The following is a 21511-nucleotide window of genomic DNA, read 5'->3' as shown; positions in this document are numbered from 1 at the left end:
AGAAAGGAACATCTACTCATTTTGTCTCTGAGCTTCAGCACCAACCACACTAGTCATTCTTTTCTGAGGGCTGTGTGCCAGGGACTGTGCTAGGAACATCACATTCATTATCTCATTTAATCCTCTTGACAACCATATGAGTTAGTGTTACTATTCCAATTTATAGATAAGGAAACAGGTTCAGAGGTAAGCTAACTTGCCCAAGGTCACACAGCTTTTAAGTGGAGTCAGGATCTGAATCCAAGTAATCTTGACTCTACAACCTATACTCTTAATCACCCATCTGGGGTTTCTCCAGAACCTGTAGGAAGCCCCAAAGAGGATCTCAAAGGATATGTTCCTAAATTCTCATTCTCTAGGGCATTTAGAGATGTTCTTCTTTGAAAGAATCATCCCCAGATATGGGGTGATCTTATATCTGCTGTATGTTTGTGGTGATGAACAATGGATAATCTATTTCTAAGATGTCTGTAAAAAAGAGACCCCTGCCCCACTCCCTCCAATCTCTGAGGGGCAGTCATGTCTCTAGGATACTTCAAGCAGACCCTGTGCTAGGGTCTAAGAGAAACATTCTCCACTCCAGGTGCCTGTTCGCTCTCCTGGAGCCTCTGGCTGTCGCACCCTACTGCATCTCCTTGGTTTGGCTGGGGCACAGTATTAGCCATCCCCAGGAAATGCCTCCCTCCGGTCCAGGCAGGGATCCCAGCGTACACACCCCTGGAGAGTGTGTGTGTGTGTGTCTGTGTGTGTGTGTGTCTGTGTGTGACAGAGAGAGGGGCAGGGAGAGGGAAGGAGGGAGGGAGTGGGGGAGAGAGAGAGAGAGACAGGGCAGGGGGAGATGGTGGAATGCTTCCTTCTCTCCAGGTCAGGGAAGAGCTCTGGGGACCACCTGGGGGCCCTCACCCCTCCTACCTCCTTGCTGGGGAAGTGCCCAGTCCAGTGCCCCTTCCATGACCACCCCCCCTCCCTAGCTGTGTGGGGGCATGAATCAGCTCTCACAGCTTGTTAAAGCTAGACCTCTTGTTTTCATGCCCTCACCTCAGGAAACAGAGTTACAGCTTTTCCAGCTCCACTCAGCAGGGGGCCAGGGTCCTCACTTTATAAACATCCCCAAGACTGCAAGAGCAGAGGGCACGGAGATGGTGTGAGACAGGAGCCCAGTAGAGAAAGACAGAAGCTAAGATTCAAGGTGAGAAACAAAGAAAAGCCAAGGAGACAAGACCAGAGGAGCCTGAAAAGAAGCCAAGAAGGGTCTGAAAGGCTGCACCCTAAGGATGCTCTGGGCTGGACAGACTAAGGGGATACTGGGCGGCTGGGGGATCATCTGTTTGGTGATGTCTCTGCTCCTCCAGCACCCAGGAGTCCACAGCAAGTGCTACTTCCAAGCTCAAGGTAAAGCTGGGTGAGGCATTAGGGAAGGACAAGGAGCAGAGGGCACTGGGAGGAGGGAGGCTCAAAGACAATCCTATGTCAGAAAACCCAGCCCCCTCCAGCTGGGAAGCAGGAGAGACTAAATGTGGGAGCAGTGTGCACTTATTCCCTCCTACTCCGACACACTAACATTTTCTCTTCTTCCCTAGCCCCCTGCCACTATGAAGGTAAATATTTCACCCTGGGTGAATCTTGGCTCCGCAAGGACTGTTTCCATTGCACCTGTCTGCATCCCGTCGGTGTGGGCTGCTGTGACACGTGAGTGACCAAAGATGGCCAGAGAGGATGGCTCTGACAGAGTAGCTGAGAGCTGGCCAGCAAGTAACTAGATTGCTGTGATGTGAGAGTGAACAGAATAGCAGTATGAGGCTGGCCGAACCAGAAGGTACCAATAAGAATGTGAGAGAGAAGGCTTCAGGCTACAAAGTGAAGGAAGAAGGGGTGGATCTAGAGGGAAAATATTCCTGCTATGAAACGAAAAAAATCCATCTATGGTAGGCAAGTGCTCAGCTAGGGGGAAAAGGGGGCACTAGGGGAAGATGTGGGAGGAATGCCAGTAGAGGGGGGATGTGGCGCAGGGATAAAGGTGGACCTTCACTGTTCTGACTTATTCCTCATCCTTTGGTTCCCCAGGTCCCAGCATCCTATCGACTTCCCGGCTGGGTGTGAGGTACGTCAGGAGGCAGGAACCTGTCAGTTCTCCCTGGTACAGAAATCTGACCCCCGGCTGCCCTGCAAAGGGGGAGGGCCCGACCCAGAGTGGGGCTCAGCTAACACCCCTGTTCCTGCGGCTCCTGCTCCCCACTCCAGCTAAACTCAACTGATCCCCCTTCTGCTGACTGCCCACTACTGCTGCCACTTCCAGGGAAACCACTAGCAGCTGCCAATTTATTCTGAATAAATAAGTTAATGCTACAGCTGAAAGCCTGCCTCTCATTGTCTATGACATTGAACCCCAGGTGGAAAAAAAAATGGGCCCTACTGGAGTCCAGGTGCTGAGTTCTCAGTATCCTGAAGAAAGCAGTGCCACGGTGGGCCAGTTTCAGATGGTTATGGTGCTGGTGCTGGGCCCTGGGGCTGCATATGAGGCCAGGGTAGGGCTTGTAGGCAGCACCTTGATGGGGAGGTCCCAGCTGAAGGTGTCTACAGGCACTTGCTCAGGCCCTGTCCAAGTGACAGGCTCAGGCTGTTCCATGGGAGGTAGGAGCACCAAACCTGGTTCTCGGGATGTTACAAATTCAAAATGCAAACGCCACTTCAGGGATACTGTGGAAAAAAGGATAAAGGCAGAGTTAGAAGCATTAGAATCCAGGAGTAAAAGCTAATGTGGTTAGTAAATGAAAAAACAAACAAACAAACAAAAACTTGTATTCAGAAAGAGGGGGAGAGGTCATGGGGCGGAGCTAGGAACAACGGTTTCTCTGAAGAAATTTAGTGTGCTAATGGGAAATGTGACGATAAGATAGCAGCAGCAAACGCCTAATAACCCAAGTGTGGGACAGTCAGTACTTGGTAGCTTGAAGTAAACAAGCTCGGGAATCAGAGATCAGTGCATCACAGTGTCCCAGTGGAGGGGGTAGGGAAGATCTGCAAAGCTGTTAAAGAGTGTGGGTGTCAGCGCACCTAGGAAACAGGCTGAAGGTCTGAGAGAATGTTAAGGGTCGTGGGCCTAGTGTGGGTATGTCTAGAGTGTGTTAGGAATCAGTCCATTATTATACTCTATCTAAACACAGCATTTCACTCCCCTCAACCCCACCCCAAGTAATGGTCAGGGGCTCACCAACGGCTGTGCAGAAGCCTGGGGTGGAGCTGAGAGGGATGGGGAGGGAGAAGCTGGTTCTGGTTGTATGGAGGCAGGACTCCTGGTGCCGGGCATGAGTGACATGAGACACAGAGGGGGCACCCCCTGCCCCGCGGCGCCGCTGGTACTCAGGCTGTACCTGCTCCTCGGTCTGTAAGCTTACTGAAAACTGGGAGAGAAATATGTGTTAGCAGGCACTGGGAAGTGCTGACTCCAGGTGAGAGGGCACCCCAACATCAAAGCTGGCTTACCAGAGGGACTCCAAGGGACCCCACTACCCACTTCTACATCCCAGCCCTCTTTATGCAGGCCCTCTCCTTCCAGGCCTCATTCCTCAAAAGCCACTCTCCCTTCTTACCTGCAAACAAGCTACAGTTCCTTCCCCTAAGTTTAAGGTCCCCACCACGTCCTCGCCGAGTCTGTATACAGATTTGAAGATGCCAAATGTCCCAACTTTTCCTCGGCCATCACTGATATTATACAGATCTGGGGAGAATGGGACACTGTTAGCCTGGAGTCCACGCTGGGGAATGTCTTAGGCTAGAAGCCATAGGCCAAAAGGTGGGGCTTTTCTTTTCAATCTGGGGTGAGATATCGGTAGATCCTCAGAAATACGTATCAGTTAGGAGAATCTGTCTCCAAGACAGGAATACTGTGAGGAAAGGATGGGGAGGGGCAATTCTGAAAAGATTCTCACGGAGGCTGCGACACGATGTGGCAGCCATGAGGCGCTCCCCAGCGAGCTCAGCAAGCCATGAATCCTTCTTCCCACCTTCATCCTCCTCCAAGAATGGACTGGATGGGGCTACAGCCTCATCCTGGGGAAACCGGACATCTTGAAGGCCTAGAAAGAGAATGAGTGGAGAGGTAGTGAGAGGGAACAGCAAAAAGAGTAGAGATTAGGGTTTTAGACTCCCTCCTAAGAGGGCTGAAATGGTAAGGGAAGCCATGGCCGAGGTACACATCTCATCTATTCTCCAGAACCCTCTCTCCCCAACTCCCTCACACCTTCACTAAGACCAGGAAGCTTCCCTCCAGCCCTTCACTAGCCCTCTAAAGGTCATTTCTGCTTGGGGGAGGCTCTTCCCCTGCACTTCGTTCCCAGAACCCTTACTTACCAGTCAGCACAAGAACCCTCAGAGGGACCCTGAGTAAAGTGATGGGTGAGTTGACACGCTGGCAGCCAATGGTCAGTTTGTAGACATACTTGACTGACTGACCCCGAAAGGAGGGTGGTCCTTCTATAGGCAGCACTTCACTGTAGGAGTCTGGTTGGGAAGTAGTAGTCAGGGCAGCCAGAAGCAGCCAGAGAAGTCCTCCCTCCAGGAGCCTTAGAAGGCAATCCAGGGGTCAGGAGCAGTCACTCACATGATTTGGACTCTCCAGGGTCTAGCCTCAGGTCACAGAACAGGATTTTTGGTGGAGTGGAAAGGATACACTGACCCCTCTCACCTAAAAAAGATAAGAAAGACTGCAATTTAATGATCCCATTGTCTAGTACTGGAGTAGGCTGGCACAGCTAGTGGGGGCAGTAAGCACTGCCAACAAAGGGCAACCCAAACTAAGCTACTCATCTTTTTTTATTGTGAGATAGGAACAGTTTTATGCCCCTAAAGCAACAATTACACTCCCCCACATCCCCAATGGGACAGAGACCATAACGACCCTCCAGAACAATTTGACAACTTCACCCTTGGCTAGCAATGATTCCAAACCCCTCCAAATGTCCCATTTCTAACCTCGGTGTGGTAGGAAGACAGTCTGGCTCTCAGGCTGGACATCTGGCTGACTGGAGTCTGGGGGAGGCAGTGCTACTCGACTCTCACTGGCATGGAACTGGCAGTGGATTTGGGCACTGGCCCAGGCCAGAGCCTCGCTATGAGAGGAGGAAAAGCGGACATCAGAGGAGAGTTCCTGACTTCACAAATGCTCTCCCACACACTCTACCACACTGTCTGAGAAGACCAACACAGTGAGGTGGCGGTCTTCGGGATCAGAGAATCCAGAACCCCAAAGACAAACCATTAAACAAAGATACGTACCTTGAGGGTAAAAGGCAGAATGGGGGAGGAGAGAGGAAAGGAGAGTGGGGGGCTATGTCACCCACATCTGTTAAATAGCCCTTTCCTACAATGAGAGCACAATGAGCAAGAAAGTGGTGATGTAGCCACAGGACAATCTGAGCTCTGGCTCAGCACTATAGACACCAGGCTTCCTCCCAGAAGGACCACCTTTTTCTGTACCAGCATTCCCACCTTGATGCAGAAGTGGCAGTGGGAGGCAGGGGGTTGGTGACAGTCACCACACACTCCAGCGCCTCCCCCGCCAGAAACACAGGACCTCTGCTCAGCTCCGCTACCACTTCAATCATGGCAGCTCCGGAATCGGATCTAGAAGGAAACAGGTGTCAGAGGTCAGTACCACGGCAGGGAGGGGTGTCTCAGGCGAGCCTAGGGGTGAGGACCGAGGAAATGGGCGGTCAGAACCCCGGTGTCAAAGGGAAGCGTCCAGATTTGGGGCGCGGGAAGGCGGAAGGGAGGTACGGTGACAGCTGACTCGGTACTGCCTAGGTGGAGGGCGTAGCTCCGGGGCCCAGCCCCCCGCCCCTCCACGCGCCGGGTCATTCCCCCTAAACCCTCCGGAACCCCCCGGTCGCCTCCGCCCCTCTTCCCTCAAGGTTCCACGTCCCAGTCCAGGGTCACAGCCGCCCGTCACCTCGCTCCCCAGCCCGGACACCTCGCACGGTCGAAATCTGGGGGCTCGGTGCACCGAGGCCCTCCGCCGCCCGCCCCTCCGGGCCCGGGCTAAGTGCGTGGCTGCGGCCGCGGCAGAGGCGGGACTTCCCTCGGCCCCCCTTCTTCGAGCCCCTTCCGACCGGAAGCGCCCGGCCGGCTGGGCCGGAAGGGGCTCGAGTGGTGCCGCCGCCCTGGGTCACCTTCCCACGGGCCGGCACCCGGGTGCGGGGCCTGCCCCGGACACCGGCCGGCGGGACCCTGGGGGGCCTGGCGCCGCGGCCGGGGGACGGGGCCGAGGCTGCCGCCAACTGCCAGGCTGGTCCTGGGGGCGGTGCCTGGCGGGCTGGTCCCGGGGAACTCCTCCCCTCTCTGCGGGCCCAGTCGCCCTTTGCCCGGGCCAGCTAATCACCACGGCCCAATGACGACGAGGCCCGATCCTTCCCGCCCAGAACCCAGAGAGAACACCGAGGGGGAGCTCCTGGCAGCTTCATTGCTGTCGCCGCCGCCGCAGCAGCAACAGCTTCCCGGATCCACGGAGACACCAGCTCACCTCCCCTTTCCCAAGAGGCCGGCCCTCCGAGACGGCACCTAACAACAGTCGGCGCCTGCATCTGGGCTTGGCTGACCAGATACTTTGCACCAGAAAGCTCGGGACCCGAAACTATCGAGGTCGTGGGGACCCAAGATCCACGGAGCATGGGAACCGGAGTTCCAGCCTCGGAGCAGACCAGCTGTGCCAAAGGGGATCCACAGGTTTATTGCCCTGAAGACACTGGAGGCACTGAGGCTGTGCAGGCTACAGACTGCGAGAGCCCTGAAGACAATCAATCCCAAAATGAGCCGGGCTACAGCAGTCGGGAGGACACTGGGCAGCTTATGGCTTCCTATGAGGGTAAAGCTAAGGGCTACCAGGTGCCTCCTTTTGGCTGGCGCATCTGCCTGGCTCATGAGTTTACAGAGAAGAGGAAACCCTTTAATGCCAACGACGTCTCCCTAAGCAATCTGATAAAGCATTTGGGCATGGGCTTGAGGTGAGTAGATCCTATTGCCTAGAGTACCTTAGGCCTCACTTTGTTCCAGCAGAGGCAGAAAAGGGTGAGAAAGTAAGTGGGTGCTTTGTCCTAGTCAGGTGGCCCCTATCCCCAATGTATTCTAAGCCCATGGTTTTGGAAGATGAGATCAGGTCACACCTCTTTGCAACTCTCTTCTTTCCAGTAATTTGTCTTTTTAGCAAGAAAGAGCAGGAGCATTTGGGCTTGTAGTCAGCCATTCCCATTTAGGCTCCCTCTCACATACTCTCTATTTTCCAAAGACTGCCCTTTGGGATTCACTATACTTTGTGGCAAGGTAGGAAAAGATAGTCTGGCATCTGTGGTACTGACACAATGTTGTTTTATTTGGGGATGAGAGGAGAGATTAGCCTAGATTCCCCTGAGCAGCTGGAGTATTCACTGAACCTCATTAGGGACAGCACTTTACAGTCCCAACACCCATCAGCTTCTTTCCTCAAGCTATGGCTCCGAGTGGGTGGAGAGCCTGCCTGCTCTCAACCCTAAGGAGAGGGCAGTAAGAGGTGCTGTTCCCTCTGGAATAGGTGGCCTCTGATATAAAAAGCAAAGACAACCTTTGACCAGAGAGGCACTTCCTTAGGTGTCCCCAGAGTTTAGTAATAATCTTTCAGAGCATTTCCTGGTCCCTGCTCCACCCCAACTCCCCTCCCACACACAAGCGTTGCAGACACTCCAAGAGCTTATCCTGGCCCGTGGAACTCTTCTGGATCCCTCCAAATCCCCACTGAGTTCAAAACCTAGTGATGGAGCCAAGACTTATTAACAGGAACAGGTGGATGTGAAGACAGAAAGCATCACCCTGAGGTCATTCTGAGTCAGTCTACACGGTAAACACAGAGCAGGGGAGGGAGGCTTAAAGTTTGGGAAACCCAGCTCTGACAACCTCTTAAGTAGGGGATCCTTCTCTTCCCCAGTCAGTGCTGTGGGGCTGGGGTGGGGAGCCCATATACCTAACCCAAGCCCTAGGCAGTGGGAAGGGCCTGGTGCTGCCTAGGTATCTGGCTCCTTTGCCAGTTCCTCTGGGTGACCTGTACCAGAGAACAATAATCCCTCCAGGCTGCTTCTGAAACTGACCCAACCCAGTTCTGGCCCCAAAAGGCTTTGGGTCAAAATAGGATCTAGGGCTAGAGTACTGAGAGAAGCACATTGGGGTGCATGTGGTGGGGACACCGAGGTCAAAAACCCATGGGCATCCTAGCCCCCAGGTCCCTAAGTACGAGCTGAATCACAGAGGCCTGAAGCTCTGCTCAGCCCCCTACACTTGGCTTCCCATACGAGGATGGGGTGGGGATCGCTGACATGGATTTTAGAATGAGATGAGGTCCTGCACTGAGGAGAAGGCTGGGGTGAGACAAGGAAGAATTCTGAGTAGGGCTGAAATTATGGACAAGGCCAAATAGTGAGGAGTGGCCAGCTGCTAAATGAAGAGAGTGAGAGAAAGGCCGTAAGAGGGAGCTGAACTGGGGGTACTCTGATCAGGAACAACAGCAAGACTGTTGAGTCTGTTGGCCTCAGAGTGGTAAGAACTTAATTTTGGTTGCTCTCCCTTACAGCCAGAATCTATTCATTCAATAAATATGTATTGAGTGCTTGTTTTGTGCCAGATATTCCTTCATTCTACCTATCTTCATATCTTGCATTTCTCCCTCGTAGCCCTGATCCCCGCTGTACCCTCTCTCCCTTCACCAGTCCTTTCTGGCCTCTAGTTCCAAAGTCTAGTTTCCTCTAAGCTGGCAGAGAAGATCTGCCTTCCCACCATCTCATTCTTTGTTTTCCCTCCCTCTCCCCAACCCTTAGAATGTACCCTTCATATTCTTTAATCATATTTCTCCTCCCCTTGCTTCTCTCCTTGTTCATCTCTATGCCCCTTTGTTTGTACGTGCGTTCTTTGTAAATTCAGCAAATATTTATTGATTGTAGACCATGCACTCTGCCCTACGCTTGAAGCTGTGGGTAATAATCAACTAGTCTTTGTCATTGTCCTTTTTCCCAAGGAATTTATAAGTATGTCACACCCACATGGAGAACACTAAAATAACAAGACACTATCTGATTGGGAGTTGAGATAGTGTATGTTCAAGTAATGATCAGATGTGACACAGATATGCTACTTTATGGCTTTCCTATCAATTGTGTCATTTGCTCTTTCAACCATTCCTTGAGGTAGGAAGGGCAAGAGGCACCCCCATTTTGTAGGCGAGGAAACTGAGGCTCAGAGGGGCCCTTACCCAATTACATAGTTACAAGTGGTGTGCTTGAACAATGGGGATAAACAGTGGGGTAGAGGGGAAAGTGGAATTGGGATAGTCTGGCAGGGCAGGGGTTGCTTCATGAGAATGCACCCTGAATGGAAATTTGTAGGAATTAGGATTAGAAAATAGGCTGATACAGATGTCAGAGCCTTGAATCCCAAACACTCATTTGCCTATCGGATAGAGAGCTTTGATAAGACCAGGAAAATGTTGGGTTAGAAGGCTTTCCTGGGATATTATGAGAGAGTAAAATCAGAAAGCTTATAGTTTGAATGCTGAACTTAAAAAAGATTTGAAAGGAAATGAACCAAAATGTAAACCTTGGGGGGATTTTTTTCACCTTCTACCTAGTGTATTCTCCAAATTTTCATCTTACATAATCAGGAAGAAAAGTAATTGTTTTTAAAGGAAGAAAGTTATCCCAGCAGCCTAAGCTTCTTTGTCGGGTGGGATGACTGTAGGTCAGAAAACCGTAACTGGCTCTTTCAGCAAGTCAGACAAAAAGCTCGTGGGGTAAACCAAAGCAGTGGTAGTGGAGTTAGAGGTGAGGAAAGATCTGAAAGCTTCTAACAAGGAGAGTAGACAGGGGAAACAAAGACAGTCCTACACTGTGAGCCGGGGTGACTGGGAAGATGAGAGGACCTTGAACTGTAAAGAAGTCAAGAGGATGAGAGGCTTTAAGTGAGGGTGACAGGTCCTCGGGACATTTAATGGGAAGTCACAGCTGGGCGTCAGGAGAGAAGCAGGTGACTTCAGCGCACTGCCCCTTGCCTCCCAGGTACTTGCAGTGGTGGTACCGGAAGACCCAGGTGGAGAAGAAGACACCTTTCATCGACCTCATCAATTGTGTGCCCCTGAGACAGATCTATGGTGAGCCCCACTCCAGCTCTGCCCTGTTCGGAGAGGGCTCAGTGTCTAGGCCTACTGTGGGGCTAGGCAAAGAGGCTTTCAGCTTATGCTAATTGCACTGACCCATCCCCTAGGGTTTTCCCAGCTTTATTGAGGTATAACTGACATATGACAATTGTGTAAGTTTAAGGTATACAACGCATTGATTTGATATCCCCCATGGTGTTTAGAGGAAAGCCTCTTTATAGCCTAGAAAGTGAGAAATGTCTCATTTTCCTCTCCTATGCCCCACTAACCATCCTGATTCTTTCTCTAGGTTGTCCCTTGGGTGGCATTGGGGGAGGCACTATCACTCGAGGATGGAGAGGCCAGTTCTGTCGTTGGCAGCTTAATCCTGGGATGTACCAGCACCAGACAGTCATCGCTGATCAAGTAAGAGCCAGGAGGTGGAGAAGAGGCCCAGGACAGTACTTACTAGGCCGGAAGGGTCTCTTGGCTATTGTAGGATTTGGCAATTAGATACATACAGGATGCCCTGTGCTAGGATATGCTATAGCAATGAGACACTCAGAGCACACATTCCTTGAAAGAGTAAAGGTACCCTGTGCCTTCCATTTCCCTAGTAAATGCCTCCTACCTACTTCCCTGCCCTAGTTCTATTAGTTGAGCTGGTACCCAGCCACAGAGAGTCAGAGAATTCCAGAATCACTTAACCTGGTTGAAAGAACATGTGATAGGATTAGAAGAGAAAAACAAACCAGAAGTCTACAGATGCACTCACTGGAAACTAGGATGCACAGAGCACCCATGGCTCGCCCTGACTTGCCAGCCTCCAGCCAGAGGCCAGCTTCTCCGCTGGTGATCACTCCTCTGGAGGTCTCACTGGCAGGGGGCCTAGGAAACCCCTCTCCCAGGCGTAGATCTCTAGCCTTCTTCCCTTTTTTGAAGCTTCATTTCTTTTCCTTCTGTTCCTTCATCACTCCTAGGCCTTCCATTGCCAGAGGGATGTGATCTGACTTTTATCATCTCTCTCTAGTGCCCTGCCATGTTGAATTGTCCACCAGGTTCCCATTTGCTGTCTGAGGGAGGCCTCCAGCTTTCAGCTCATCTTCAAAGGAGAAATGACTAGCCAACCTTGAGTCCTATTAATGACAATGCCCTTCCTGGCTGAGGTTTACCAGCCCTGCCCAATGCCCCAAGCGTCCTCTCTGGCTCATCCCTTAGGTATCCTGAGGGGAATGCCCTCCAGACTTGTAACTCTGTAAAGTTAAAGTAATTATTGCACGCTTAACATGTGCTAGGCTTTTTGTATAATATTCAGTATTTAAAGACCATCCTGTGAGGGAAATACCATTATTATGCCCATTTTATACATGAAGAAACTAAGCTCCAAAGAGATTTAGTAACATGCCAAAGGTCACATGGTTGGTAAATGGAAGCACTGGGATTCAGAACCAGTTTTCTCTGTTAAGAGCCCATGGTCTTAACCATTATTTACTATTTCAACAAAATAAAAAATTATCTTATGTGTATATTAAAAATATCAGGCATACTTTGAACCAAGGGAAGAATTTAACCTTTCACAGCCCCTTCCCTCCAGAAGCTTACATTTTTATTAGAGGAATAGGACTTTGAGCAAATGGAGGCCACATCACTGCCAAAATGAGAGGGACGGAGAGCACGCTGAGAAAAAAAGGGACCCTGCTGCAGATTTTGTGCATTCTCTCCCTAAACATGCCAGCTCTGCCTGACTGCTGTGGAATCATAGGGGAAGGGGGACCTCAGTGAACTAGAGAGGGTCCCTGCCTTCAAAGAACCCACAGAGCAGCCAGTGAGTCAGACTGTAAACACATTGTAACATGCCAGACTAGAGGGGTAGGGGGACACACAAGAGAATGACTCACTGCTTGAGGAGAGGAGATGGCATTTGACCTAGATCTTGAAGGATGAAGGGTTTTACCAATGGAGAACGAGCATGAGCAAAAGCATGGAGGAGGAGATGTAGTGTGCTCAAGGGACAGTGAGTGTTTGATATGACCAGAATATAGGAGTTTGAACAGGTAATGAGTCTGATGGGCAGGGAGAGGCAAATCTAGAAGGGCCTTGAAAACCAGGTGAGTTTAGACTTTAGCCTGAGGACCATGGAGAGTCACTGAAACATTACAGACACAGACTAACGTATCTTGACTTCTCTGTAAGAAAGATCACTCTGAAAGCCAGAAGAAAAGGAGCAGAGCATAAAAGGAGAGATGGTGAAGGCTTGGGTTAGTAGTGAGAAGTGAGAGGAAGCTGGGAGATAGAGGAGGAGGCCCAACTTGGTGGTGACTCACTGAGCTTTAAGGAAAGGCCTGGAGGGGTGGGGGTGACTGTGGTTGTGGTGCACTGGTCGCCACTGCAGGCTCTGGCAGGGAAGAAGCTACCCCAAGGAGAGGGAGACTTGTTTGAGGTACTTGTGGGTTACCCAGTTCCAGCCCATGCACCTTCTTGGTTTAGTTCACAGTGTGTTTGCGTCGGAAAGGGCACACTGTGTACCAACAAGTCCTGTCCATGGAGCGCCCAAGTGTCCTGCGCAGCTGGAACTGGGGTCTGTGTGGATACTTTGCATTCTACCACGCCCTCTATCCCCGAGCCTGGACTGTCTATCAGCTTCCTGGCCAGAATGTCACCCTCACCTGCCGCCAGATCACACCCATCTTGCCCCATGACTACCAGGTGAGGCTTCCCTGTGTTTCGTCCATTGATCTCCCTTCCCCAGGATCTGTCTCTCTTGCAAGTTCCATGACCTGTGAAAGAGGTGGGGTGGAACATGAACATCATGCTGGTTTTCCAGGCCCACTGCCCAACTGGTCTTCTGTCTCCTGGTAGACAGCCTGCATAGGAATATGGGGAGATGCAAATGGAAGGCAGAAGAGTATACTGGGGAGTATTTGAGTCAGGTCCTTGGTGCCAAGGACTGATCCTGGTGAGTGGGGACCAGAAGAGATACACTGGGACCTTCTGAGTCTGATCATCTGCTCCCAGGACAGCAGCCTGCCTGTAGCAATCTTCGTGTGGGACGTGGAAAATGAAGGGGATGAAGCCGTGGATGTGTCCATCATGTTCTCCATGAGGAATGGACTGGGGGGTGAAGATGATGCTCCTGGGGGTTTGTGGAATGAGCCCTTCTGTCTGGAGCGTGATGGGGCGACTGTACAGGGGCTGCTGCTGCATCATCCAACCCTTCCAAATCCCTACACAATGGCTGTGGCTGCACGACTCATGGTATGGAGGAGCCTGCCCTACACCTTAGCCCCTGAGCCACCACTCTCAGCCTGGCCCCTGAACTGCCCCCATCCCACCATGGTCTCTTCATGTCCCAACTCCTGAGTCCCACCTGCACCACAACCCTTAAGCCTCTGGAAATTGGAGGTGGAAATATGTACACTAGAGTTAGTCAGAAGCCGGCGTACCTGTGGAGCTTCTCCTCACAGAGTCTTTGGCCCCTTAACAGGCAGATACCACGGTAACCCACATCACAGCCTTTGACCCTGACAGCACTGGGCAGCAGGTGTGGCAGGATCTACTTCAGGATGGACAGCTGGACTCCCCCGCTGGTGATGGGGGGGGGGTCGACAGGGAGGTGGTGGGAAGAGAGGTTGTCCTTGTCTTCAGAGCAGGGGTGGGAGGCCTGGTAATGAAGAGGCCTTACTCCCATGTTAGGGATCCCTGCGGCCTGTGCTGATCCATCTTGTGCTTCTCTCAGGCCGAAGCCCCACCTCGCAGAAAGGAGAAGGCATTGCTGGGGCTGTGTGTGCCACGGGCAAGCTGCCACCTAGAGGCCGGCGCAGCCTGGAGTTCTCACTGGCTTGGGACATGCCCAGAATCATGTTTGGAGCAAAGGGCCAGGTCCACTACAGGTGACAGGAATGAGAGAGTCCAAGGATCCACGGTGCTAGGGCTCTGGCCTGGAGCCCACATTCTCACCCCTCCCTTTCTCTCCACCCCAGGCGGTACACAAGGTTCTTTGGCCCTGATGGTGACGCAGCACCCACACTTAGCCACTATGCACTGTGCCGATACACAGACTGGGAAGAGAAGATCTCAGCTTGGCAGAGCCCGGTATTGGATGACAGGTGCCAGTGGGGACCATCTCTTGCCTTTCTCCCAGGCACTCACACTCCAGCTGAGACTCCTTGATTTACTCTCCACCCACTGAAGTCAGCAGGGATTCACTTAGTACCCCTATTCTGCTAGACCCCAGAATTCTGCCTTTCGTGGGAGGTCCACACTCATTAGACCATTCCCTCCTCCTGACTCCCCAGATCTCTGCCTGCCTGGTACAAATCTGCACTGTTCAATGAACTGTACTTCCTGGCTGATGGGGGCACAGTGTGGCTGGAAGTTCCTGAGGCCTCGCTACCAGAGGAGCTGGTGGGGAGCATGCATCAGCTGCACCCTATCCTGCGGGAGTACGGTCGATTCGGCTACCTTGAAGGTACAGGCTGCTGGGGGGCACAGTATGGCGGGCCGTACCCCTGCCCCAAGGCAGGAGGGTGGGTTTTGCCTATCCCAGGGTTCTGGTTGGGATGAGGGGTAACTGGCAGGTATGGAGTGTGACACTGCCTCACCCCCAACTCTAGAGGACTAGCTAGAGAGGGCAAGATGAAGAGGAAGCAGGAATTCTGGCAACAGTTGTGTCTCCCTCATTCCTCCAGGCCAGGAATATCGCATGTACAACACATATGATGTCCACTTCTATGCTTCCTTTGCCCTCATCATGCTGTGGCCCAAACTCGAGCTCAGCCTGCAGTATGACATGGGTGAGGGTCCCTTTGGTGCCTCTTCTGCCCTCTTAGCTCCCCACGCCCCTGAACCTTTGTGGCCCCTCAGACTGTCTCTTCCCTCAAACGTACTTGCATTCTGCTTACTGGTTCCCCTCCGGAGTCACACACAGAGCTCTGTGCCCCATCCCAAGCCCACCCATTCCCTGCCCCGCCCCCCCCTTGTGTATCTGCTCCCCCAGCTCTGGCCACTCTCAGGGAGGACCTGACACAGCGACGGTACCTGATGAGTGGGATAATGGCACCCGTGAAAAGGAGGAACGTCATCCCCCATGACATTGGGGACCCAGGTAAAAGTCCCTCCACCACAAGGGAGCTCCCCTCCCTCAATTTCAGCACCGTCCACCCTACCGCCCAATGCAAACGAGGCAGGTTTCCTCTCCTCCCACAGATGATGAGCCGTGGCTCCGGGTCAATGCATATGTGGTCCACGATACTGCGGACTGGAAAGACCTGAACCTGAAGTTTGTGCTGCAGGTTTATCGGGACTACCACCTGACGGGTGACCAGAGCTTCCTGAGGGACATGTGGCCTGTGTGTCTTGTAAGGGATGTGTGTGCAGTGGCCAGCATGCCAGGGGTGTGCCTGGTGTTAGGGGAGAGCCCAGATGGCTACTGTCATCTTTCCTTAGTATCTGGGTCTTCAGTATCTTGGTCCCTCTCTAGGCCGTGATGGAGTCTGAAATGAAGTTTGACAAAGACCAAGATGGACTCATCGAGAATGGAGGCTACGCAGACCAAACCTATGATGGATGGGTCACCACAGGCCCCAGGTTGGGGGGTAGGGATTTCCGGGGGTCTGAGGTGGAGAACTGGGCACCAAGGGATTGTGAGCTCAAGAAGGGTGTCTCTGCCTGTTATACTGCATGGGAGTGGCTGGGCTGCCAGTGTGACCCCTGAACCTGTGTCCCTGACTAGTGCTTACTGTGGAGGACTGTGGCTGGCAGCTGTGGCTGTGATGGTCCGGATGGCTGCTCTGTGTGGGGCACCAGATGTCCAGGATAAGTTTTCTTCCATCCTTAGCCGGGGCCAAGAAGCCTATGAGAGACTGCTGTGGAATGGTGAGCTGGGGGATCCTAAGGAGTCTTAAGGTAGCCGTGGGGACGCAAGGAGCCTTACTTTGTCTTTCCTCTCCTCCAGGCCGCTATTACAACTATGATTGCAGCTCTCAGCCTCAGTCCTTTAGCATCATGTCTGACCAGTGTGCTGGCCAGTGGTTCCTGAGGGCCAGTGGCCTAGGAGAAGGAGACAGTGAGGTAAGAGACTAGAAGGAGGAGCCAAAGATAAAGGTGGGTTTTTCCTGGACGTGGGAAGCAAGTTTAAGAGACCCTATTTCTTCCCTCCCCCTCTAGGTATTTCCTACCCAACATGTGGTCCGTGCTCTCCAAACTATCTTTGAGTTCAATGTCCAGGCCTTTGCAGGAGGGGCCATGGGGGCTGTGAATGGGATGCAGCCCCATGGTGTTCCTGATAGATCCAGTGTCCAGTCTGATGAAGTCTGGGTGGGTGTGGTCTACGGGCTGGCAGCCACCATGATCCAAGAGGTAATGCTCTCCCTTCCCTATCTCTCTGCCATCTGTACCTTGGCCTAGCAAACCTCCTCAGCTATCAAACTTCTGTTCAGCCTAATCCAATACATATAAACCATCCAGAAAGCCTCCCACTCTTCCCTAATGTGCATTTCATCTCCTGCCTTCAGGCTTCTTCCTGAGTCAAATTTGTCTCCCCTGCTAGCTGGGAACTCCCTGAGGGCAAAGACCCTTATTGTCTCCATCTATCCAGCTGAAATGGCTTTTCAGGGGTTGCCAAGAAATATGACTGTCATCTCTCCCTACAGGGCCTGACTTGGGAGGGCTTCCGGACAGCCGAAGGCTGCTACCGTACTGTGTGGGAGCGCCTGGGCCTGGCTTTCCAGACTCCTGAGGCATACTGCCAGCAGCGGGTGTATCGCTCGCTGGCCTACATGCGGCCACTAAGCATCTGGGCCATGCAGCTGGCCCTGCAGCAGCAGCAGCATAAAAAGGCCTCTGGGCCAAAAGCCAAACAGGGCACAGGACTAAGCATGGGACCCAAACTTGGACCAAAAGAAACCATGGCAAACCCAAGCCCAGAGTGAGCCCTCTGAACTGTGGGAAGGAGGCACTAACAGCTCAGCCTCCAGCCCGGCCTTTCCTCCTCCACCACCCCAACCCCACCCAGTCTCCTGCAGCCCTGAGCCACCAGGACAATCATGCCTTCCCTTCTCCTCACCCAAAGGCGCCAGCAGAGAGGGGTTGAGGGTACCCCAAGCATCAGAATCACTTATTTATTTCTTTCTTCACCCCATCCCCTCACTGCATGAAATGCTCAAGGAGGTCCCAGGTCCATTCATGGGGTGAATGCGTGATTGATTCTCCCAGGCCCATTCATGGGGTGGCAGACATACGTGGGTACAAATAAAAGACCCAGAAAACCAGTAAGTGTAGTGTGTTTGATCCTGAGGCTTCCTGACAGGGCTCAAGACCTGAGGCTAGCCCTCTCCCATTCCTTTTCCTTTGAACCTGGACTGGGGGCACCAGTGTCTGGCTGAGGAACCCCAAATCCTCACATCTAGCCTGAGTATCTGCCCTGCAAGATAACAGACATGGGGCTACAGCTAGGGAGCCATCCTCCCTCTCTCGTGACATTTGCATGCAGGGGTAAGATAGGACCTGGGCAGGAGGACTTTGAGAAATGGTCAAGCAGTGGCAACTTCAGGGAACACTCTGCACCAGGAACCTGAGACATGCGGTAGAACAGGCAGCAAGAGTTGCTAGGAGCCTGGAATTTGTGATCTGAGTTGTCCTTTGGTACCTCTGACTGCAGGGCAGGCAGCTCCAGCTGGTGAGGGTCCTCGCTGGGGAGGGCACGAAGCTGGCGGGACAACACTGAGGAGACAAAGACTGTTCAGGGGCAGGCTGGGTTCTGCCCTAGCCCTCCCTTAATGGCATGCTCAAGCCTCTCACCTCTGTGCTCAGCTGGCAGGTTCTGCCCTGTGTTAGAGGAGTACATAGCAGGCATGAAGAGAAGACAGAAGGAGAACAGCAGGACCTGGAGCACAGGAAAAAAAGAGATAAAGGCTCTGGATTGTACCCCTGTCCCTATGCCACTTGAGGAAAGAATCTCTCCATCCTCACCAAGACACAGGTACTGCTGCTGCTGGCTTTGTCTGCTGTCTGAATCACCATGGCCTGGAGTCTCCTCAGCTGATCCAAAAGGGACCTAGGGGGAGAGAGAGGGGGCAGTGACCAGGCTCTGGCCTGGCACCCTGACATAACATACAACAAAACCATCCTGTTAAGCCACCCTCTCCATCTGTGCACTGGATCCTCTCTTTTACTTTCTGACCTATTTTTGCAAGTGATCTCTTCCTCTCTGTAAACAAAATGCCTGAAGTTCCTCATTAAAACAAACACACACCCTCTGCCCTGCCCTGACTTAAACTCCTTTTGCAAACACCTTCAGTGGTTCTCCTGCTCCACACAGAATCCTCACCAGGGATTCTACATTCTCTGCCTTCTGGCCCAACTCACCTATGTTAGGTTCCGGCCGGACTAGACTGTGCTGTGTTCTCTCTGCCTAGAATGCTCTCCACCCACCCCAGAATCCTATCACTATCAAATGCCATCTGCCACAAAAGGTCTTTCTTACTCCATCCTTTCTCTTTCTTGATACATATCCATAATTATTTGTGAATTTATTCCCCATTACTGTGAGCCTCTTGGAACTAGAGACCCACTAAAGGCCAAGCATCAGACCTCACATGGGGAAGCTACCCAGTCAGAAATGAAGTATGGAGCAGGGGAAAGAGTGAGACAGTATTAAGTGGGAAGGATGAGAAAAGACTGATGTTGAAGAGTTGCTTACAGATTCTGTTCTTCCAGGAGCTGGACTCTGTTCTGTAGCTCCAGATTCTGGGCTGTGTATTTCAAGACCCTGGGGGAATAACAGGGATGTGGGGATACAGCCTGTATCCTCCCTTCAAAAACCTAACCCTTCCAATGACCTGTTTCCCCACCACCACCCCCGAGTCCCTCTACCCTACATACCTACTCTCTAAACCCCCCACATACACCTTCTTCTTCCTGCGGCTCTCTTGAGCAGACTTTTTGTTTCGAATCTTCCTCCGCACCCGTTTCAGAACTTGTTCCTCCATCTGAGAGAAGGGAAAAGGGGTATCATCAGAGGAACATTAGATCAAAGAGTTTGAAGGCAACTGAGTTCAATCTTCCCAATGTGGAAACTCCTACAGCTTCCCTGACCAATAGGCACTCTGCTTCTGTCTGAATGCTTCCAAGGACCAAGCATTAATGCCCTCAGAAGCCAGACCACTTTAGTAATTCTATTAATTAAAAAAAAAAGACTTCCTTATCATGAGCCAACATCTGCCTTTATTATTTCCACCTACTAGATTTACCTAGCACCCAATCTCTGAGGCCATATAGAAAAAAGATCTTTAGCCATTTTAAAGCACGCCTTTTTTTTTTTCAGAGTTAAAAAAAAAATTTAGCCAAAATTTTTAAGTCATCATCTTCTCTCCTCAGGATGGACTACACCGTCTTAATATCTGTCAAAGATCTGGGCTCAAATTTGAACACTAATGTGTTTTGTCCAGTATAAAGGAGAGCAAGATGGTTACTACCCTTCTAGAGATGACACTATTAGATACTAGGCATCTACTGACACAGCTTCCAAACCTCATTCACTTTTTTAGTAGTCATATCACATGTTGACTCATCTTGTACTGTGAAGAAATTAAAATTCTCTTAACCTTTCTGTCAACAAACAATTGATTTCATCACAGTATCACAATACTGCACATGTGAAGCTGCCACCCATTGCTTGAAACTTAAAACTCAGGATTTTACATTTATCCTTGTTATACTAGATAGTCCAGCCTTGATGAACTCTAAAACTCAATTTTACCATTCAGCTATAGGTGGATTAGTGTGAAACCAGTGAAATCTGTGTCAGGGCCCCTTGCTTCTATGGTACCTTCCAAATTCTTAACTAATATTACACTGATAATTTTGAATTCTTTTAAAGAGAACACCAAAATGTGCACAAGCCCTACAAAACTAGGATCTGCCCTTTCCATCCGGCATATGAACTATGTGCTCCAGCTTCCAACTAGCAGCTGATTTGCTAATCTCTCACTTTAGTCCTTTTTCAAGTTACTGATATAAAATTAACAGAATTGGCCTACTTGGGACTCACAACCCACCTCCAGCTTCTGCTTCTCCAATGGGAGTCTTACCTTAGTGAGAGGAAGTGTCCCAGGCAGAGTAAGTCCCTCCTTGTCCAATAGCCTCTTCTCCTCATCTGTCAGTATTAGCCCAGCAATCTCCTGGGGTTTCGGAAAGGTGGGCAGCAGAGTTGCAAGGGGATGTCGGAAAGGAATGAGGAATCCTGCCCGAACCCGTGGAATGTGGGAATAATCTTGTAAATCAAGTCAAGTACCTGCTCTGCTGGCTCTTCCACAGAAAGTGGAATCATCTGCGCCCCCTCTTTTCCATAGCTCTCAATCTCTGCAAAATAGAAAGTATGAATAGCCAGGCCCATGAGACCTCTCTTCCCCCAAAACTTCACTTATTTCAGACTCACCTAGATCTATGGACACATGCTCCTGTGGGAGAGAATAGGTGTGATCGTGGTGGACAAGACAGCGGCGAGAATTGCTGAGAACGTTCAACGATGGTGGGGGGCTCGACAGGGAGCTTAGGAAATCCTCTATGTCCCAATTGTTCAGTGCCTGCACAGGGTTCAAACCAACAGGCCTTTACCTATCACCACCCCCAGCCACAGGGACGCCCCCCTACCCCGCCCCGCGCCTGCCCGACTCAGAGCCCCCACCCACCTCAGAAAACGGCAGCTCCCAATCCAGGGAAGCCTCAAGGGCCTCGTCGGGCGCCGCCCCCAAACCTCCGCTTTCCTCGAGCAGGAAGTCCAGCAGGTCATGATCACCTGGGTCCAACGCCAGCTCCGTATGAGACATCTGCGGCAAAGATGAGCAGTAACCCAGGAGTTGAACCCTCCACCCGGCCCCATTCCCAAATCCCACGCACGACGCCCCCACCGGCTGTCGATCGGCCCCTACCTATCCGCTCGCTCTTTAGCGGGTTCTCCTCAGAGCAGCTAGCTGTGGCTCACAAACCGGACCCACCACCCAGACTCCAAGTTATCCGCAACTTCCAACACAACACAAGTGACGCACTTACCCGCGAGGCATCCCGGGACTTGGAGTCCTCCTGACGCGGAAGCGCCGCGGTCGGCGCCACGTCCCGGGCTCTATGCAAATAGAGGGGACGTCCCTGCCGCCGCTCACACCCCGGGGCGGGCATTCTGGGGAGGAGGCTCCACCTTCGCCCCGGGCTAGAAAAAGGAAAGCTTAGAGCCTAAAAGGGAACTCGGGCGCAGTTCGAACGTTTTCTCCGGATTGCGCCGCACCCTCGCTTCCTGCCGGGGAGGGGCTGCCGGTGGGCGGCGGGCTCACGAGCATCGAGAGCTGGGGCCAGAGTAGCTTCCTGCAGTCCCCG

At 52.0% G+C, this 21511-nt stretch overlaps 4 protein-coding genes across 6 annotated transcripts; 2 read left to right on the top strand and 2 right to left on the bottom strand.

The window, feature by feature from the left end:
* Positions 1-1139: 1139 nt before the first annotated feature.
* MSMP (microseminoprotein, prostate associated) lies at positions 1140-2245 on the top strand. The gene is made up of 4 exons (XM_074363174.1): positions 1140-1144; positions 1274-1392; positions 1581-1689; positions 2065-2245. Exons 1-4 carry the CDS (start codon positions 1140-1142, stop codon positions 2243-2245), a joined length of 414 nt encoding a protein of 137 aa, XP_074219275.1.
* Positions 2246-2305: 60 nt separating this feature from the next.
* Positions 2306-16188, bottom strand: RGP1 (RGP1 homolog, RAB6A GEF complex partner 1). 3 transcript variants are annotated; one of them, XM_010952850.3, is made up of 9 exons: positions 16077-16188; positions 5488-5622; positions 4972-5108; positions 4601-4684; positions 4351-4500; positions 3930-4076; positions 3591-3718; positions 3212-3401; positions 2306-2697 (listed from the first exon to the last, which is right to left on the bottom strand). In XM_010952850.3, exons 2-9 carry the CDS (start codon positions 5601-5603, stop codon positions 2474-2476), a joined length of 1176 nt encoding a protein of 391 aa, XP_010951152.1. In that variant the 5' UTR covers positions 5604-5622; positions 16077-16188; the 3' UTR covers positions 2306-2473. The 3 variants fall into 3 exon arrangements, with proteins under 3 accessions (XP_010951152.1, XP_010951150.1, XP_010951151.1); XM_010952848.3 differs by lacking the exon at positions 16077-16188 and adding an exon at positions 5948-6278; XM_010952849.3 differs by lacking the exon at positions 16077-16188 and adding an exon at positions 5969-6278.
* On the top strand, positions 6379-17412 carry GBA2 (glucosylceramidase beta 2). The gene is made up of 17 exons (XM_010952851.3): positions 6379-6998; positions 10068-10159; positions 10455-10570; positions 12632-12850; positions 13160-13399; positions 13629-13731; positions 13881-14034; positions 14125-14250; positions 14440-14612; positions 14833-14937; positions 15141-15248; positions 15350-15501; positions 15624-15730; positions 15876-16018; positions 16098-16213; positions 16310-16501; positions 16795-17412. Exons 1-17 carry the CDS (start codon positions 6664-6666, stop codon positions 17071-17073), a joined length of 2760 nt encoding a protein of 919 aa, XP_010951153.2. The 5' UTR covers positions 6379-6663; the 3' UTR covers positions 17074-17412.
* CREB3 (cAMP responsive element binding protein 3) lies at positions 17249-21452 on the bottom strand. The gene is made up of 10 exons (XM_074361813.1): positions 21194-21452; positions 20833-20970; positions 20580-20727; positions 20436-20503; positions 20233-20322; positions 19025-19131; positions 18843-18911; positions 18113-18197; positions 17942-18026; positions 17249-17863 (listed from the first exon to the last, which is right to left on the bottom strand). The coding sequence occupies exons 1-10, from the start codon at positions 21314-21316 to the stop codon at positions 17547-17549; spliced, it is 1230 nt and encodes a 409-aa protein (XP_074217914.1). The 5' UTR covers positions 21317-21452; the 3' UTR covers positions 17249-17546.
* Positions 21453-21511: the final 59 nt, after the last annotated feature.

The sequence above is a fragment of the Camelus bactrianus genome, chromosome 4 (assembly GCF_048773025.1).
Source record: "Camelus bactrianus isolate YW-2024 breed Bactrian camel chromosome 4, ASM4877302v1, whole genome shotgun sequence".
Lineage (NCBI taxonomy): Eukaryota > Metazoa > Chordata > Mammalia > Artiodactyla > Camelidae > Camelus > Camelus bactrianus.
The sequence above is the reverse complement of the archived record's forward strand: the minus strand, read 5'-3'. Positions and strand labels throughout refer to the sequence as shown.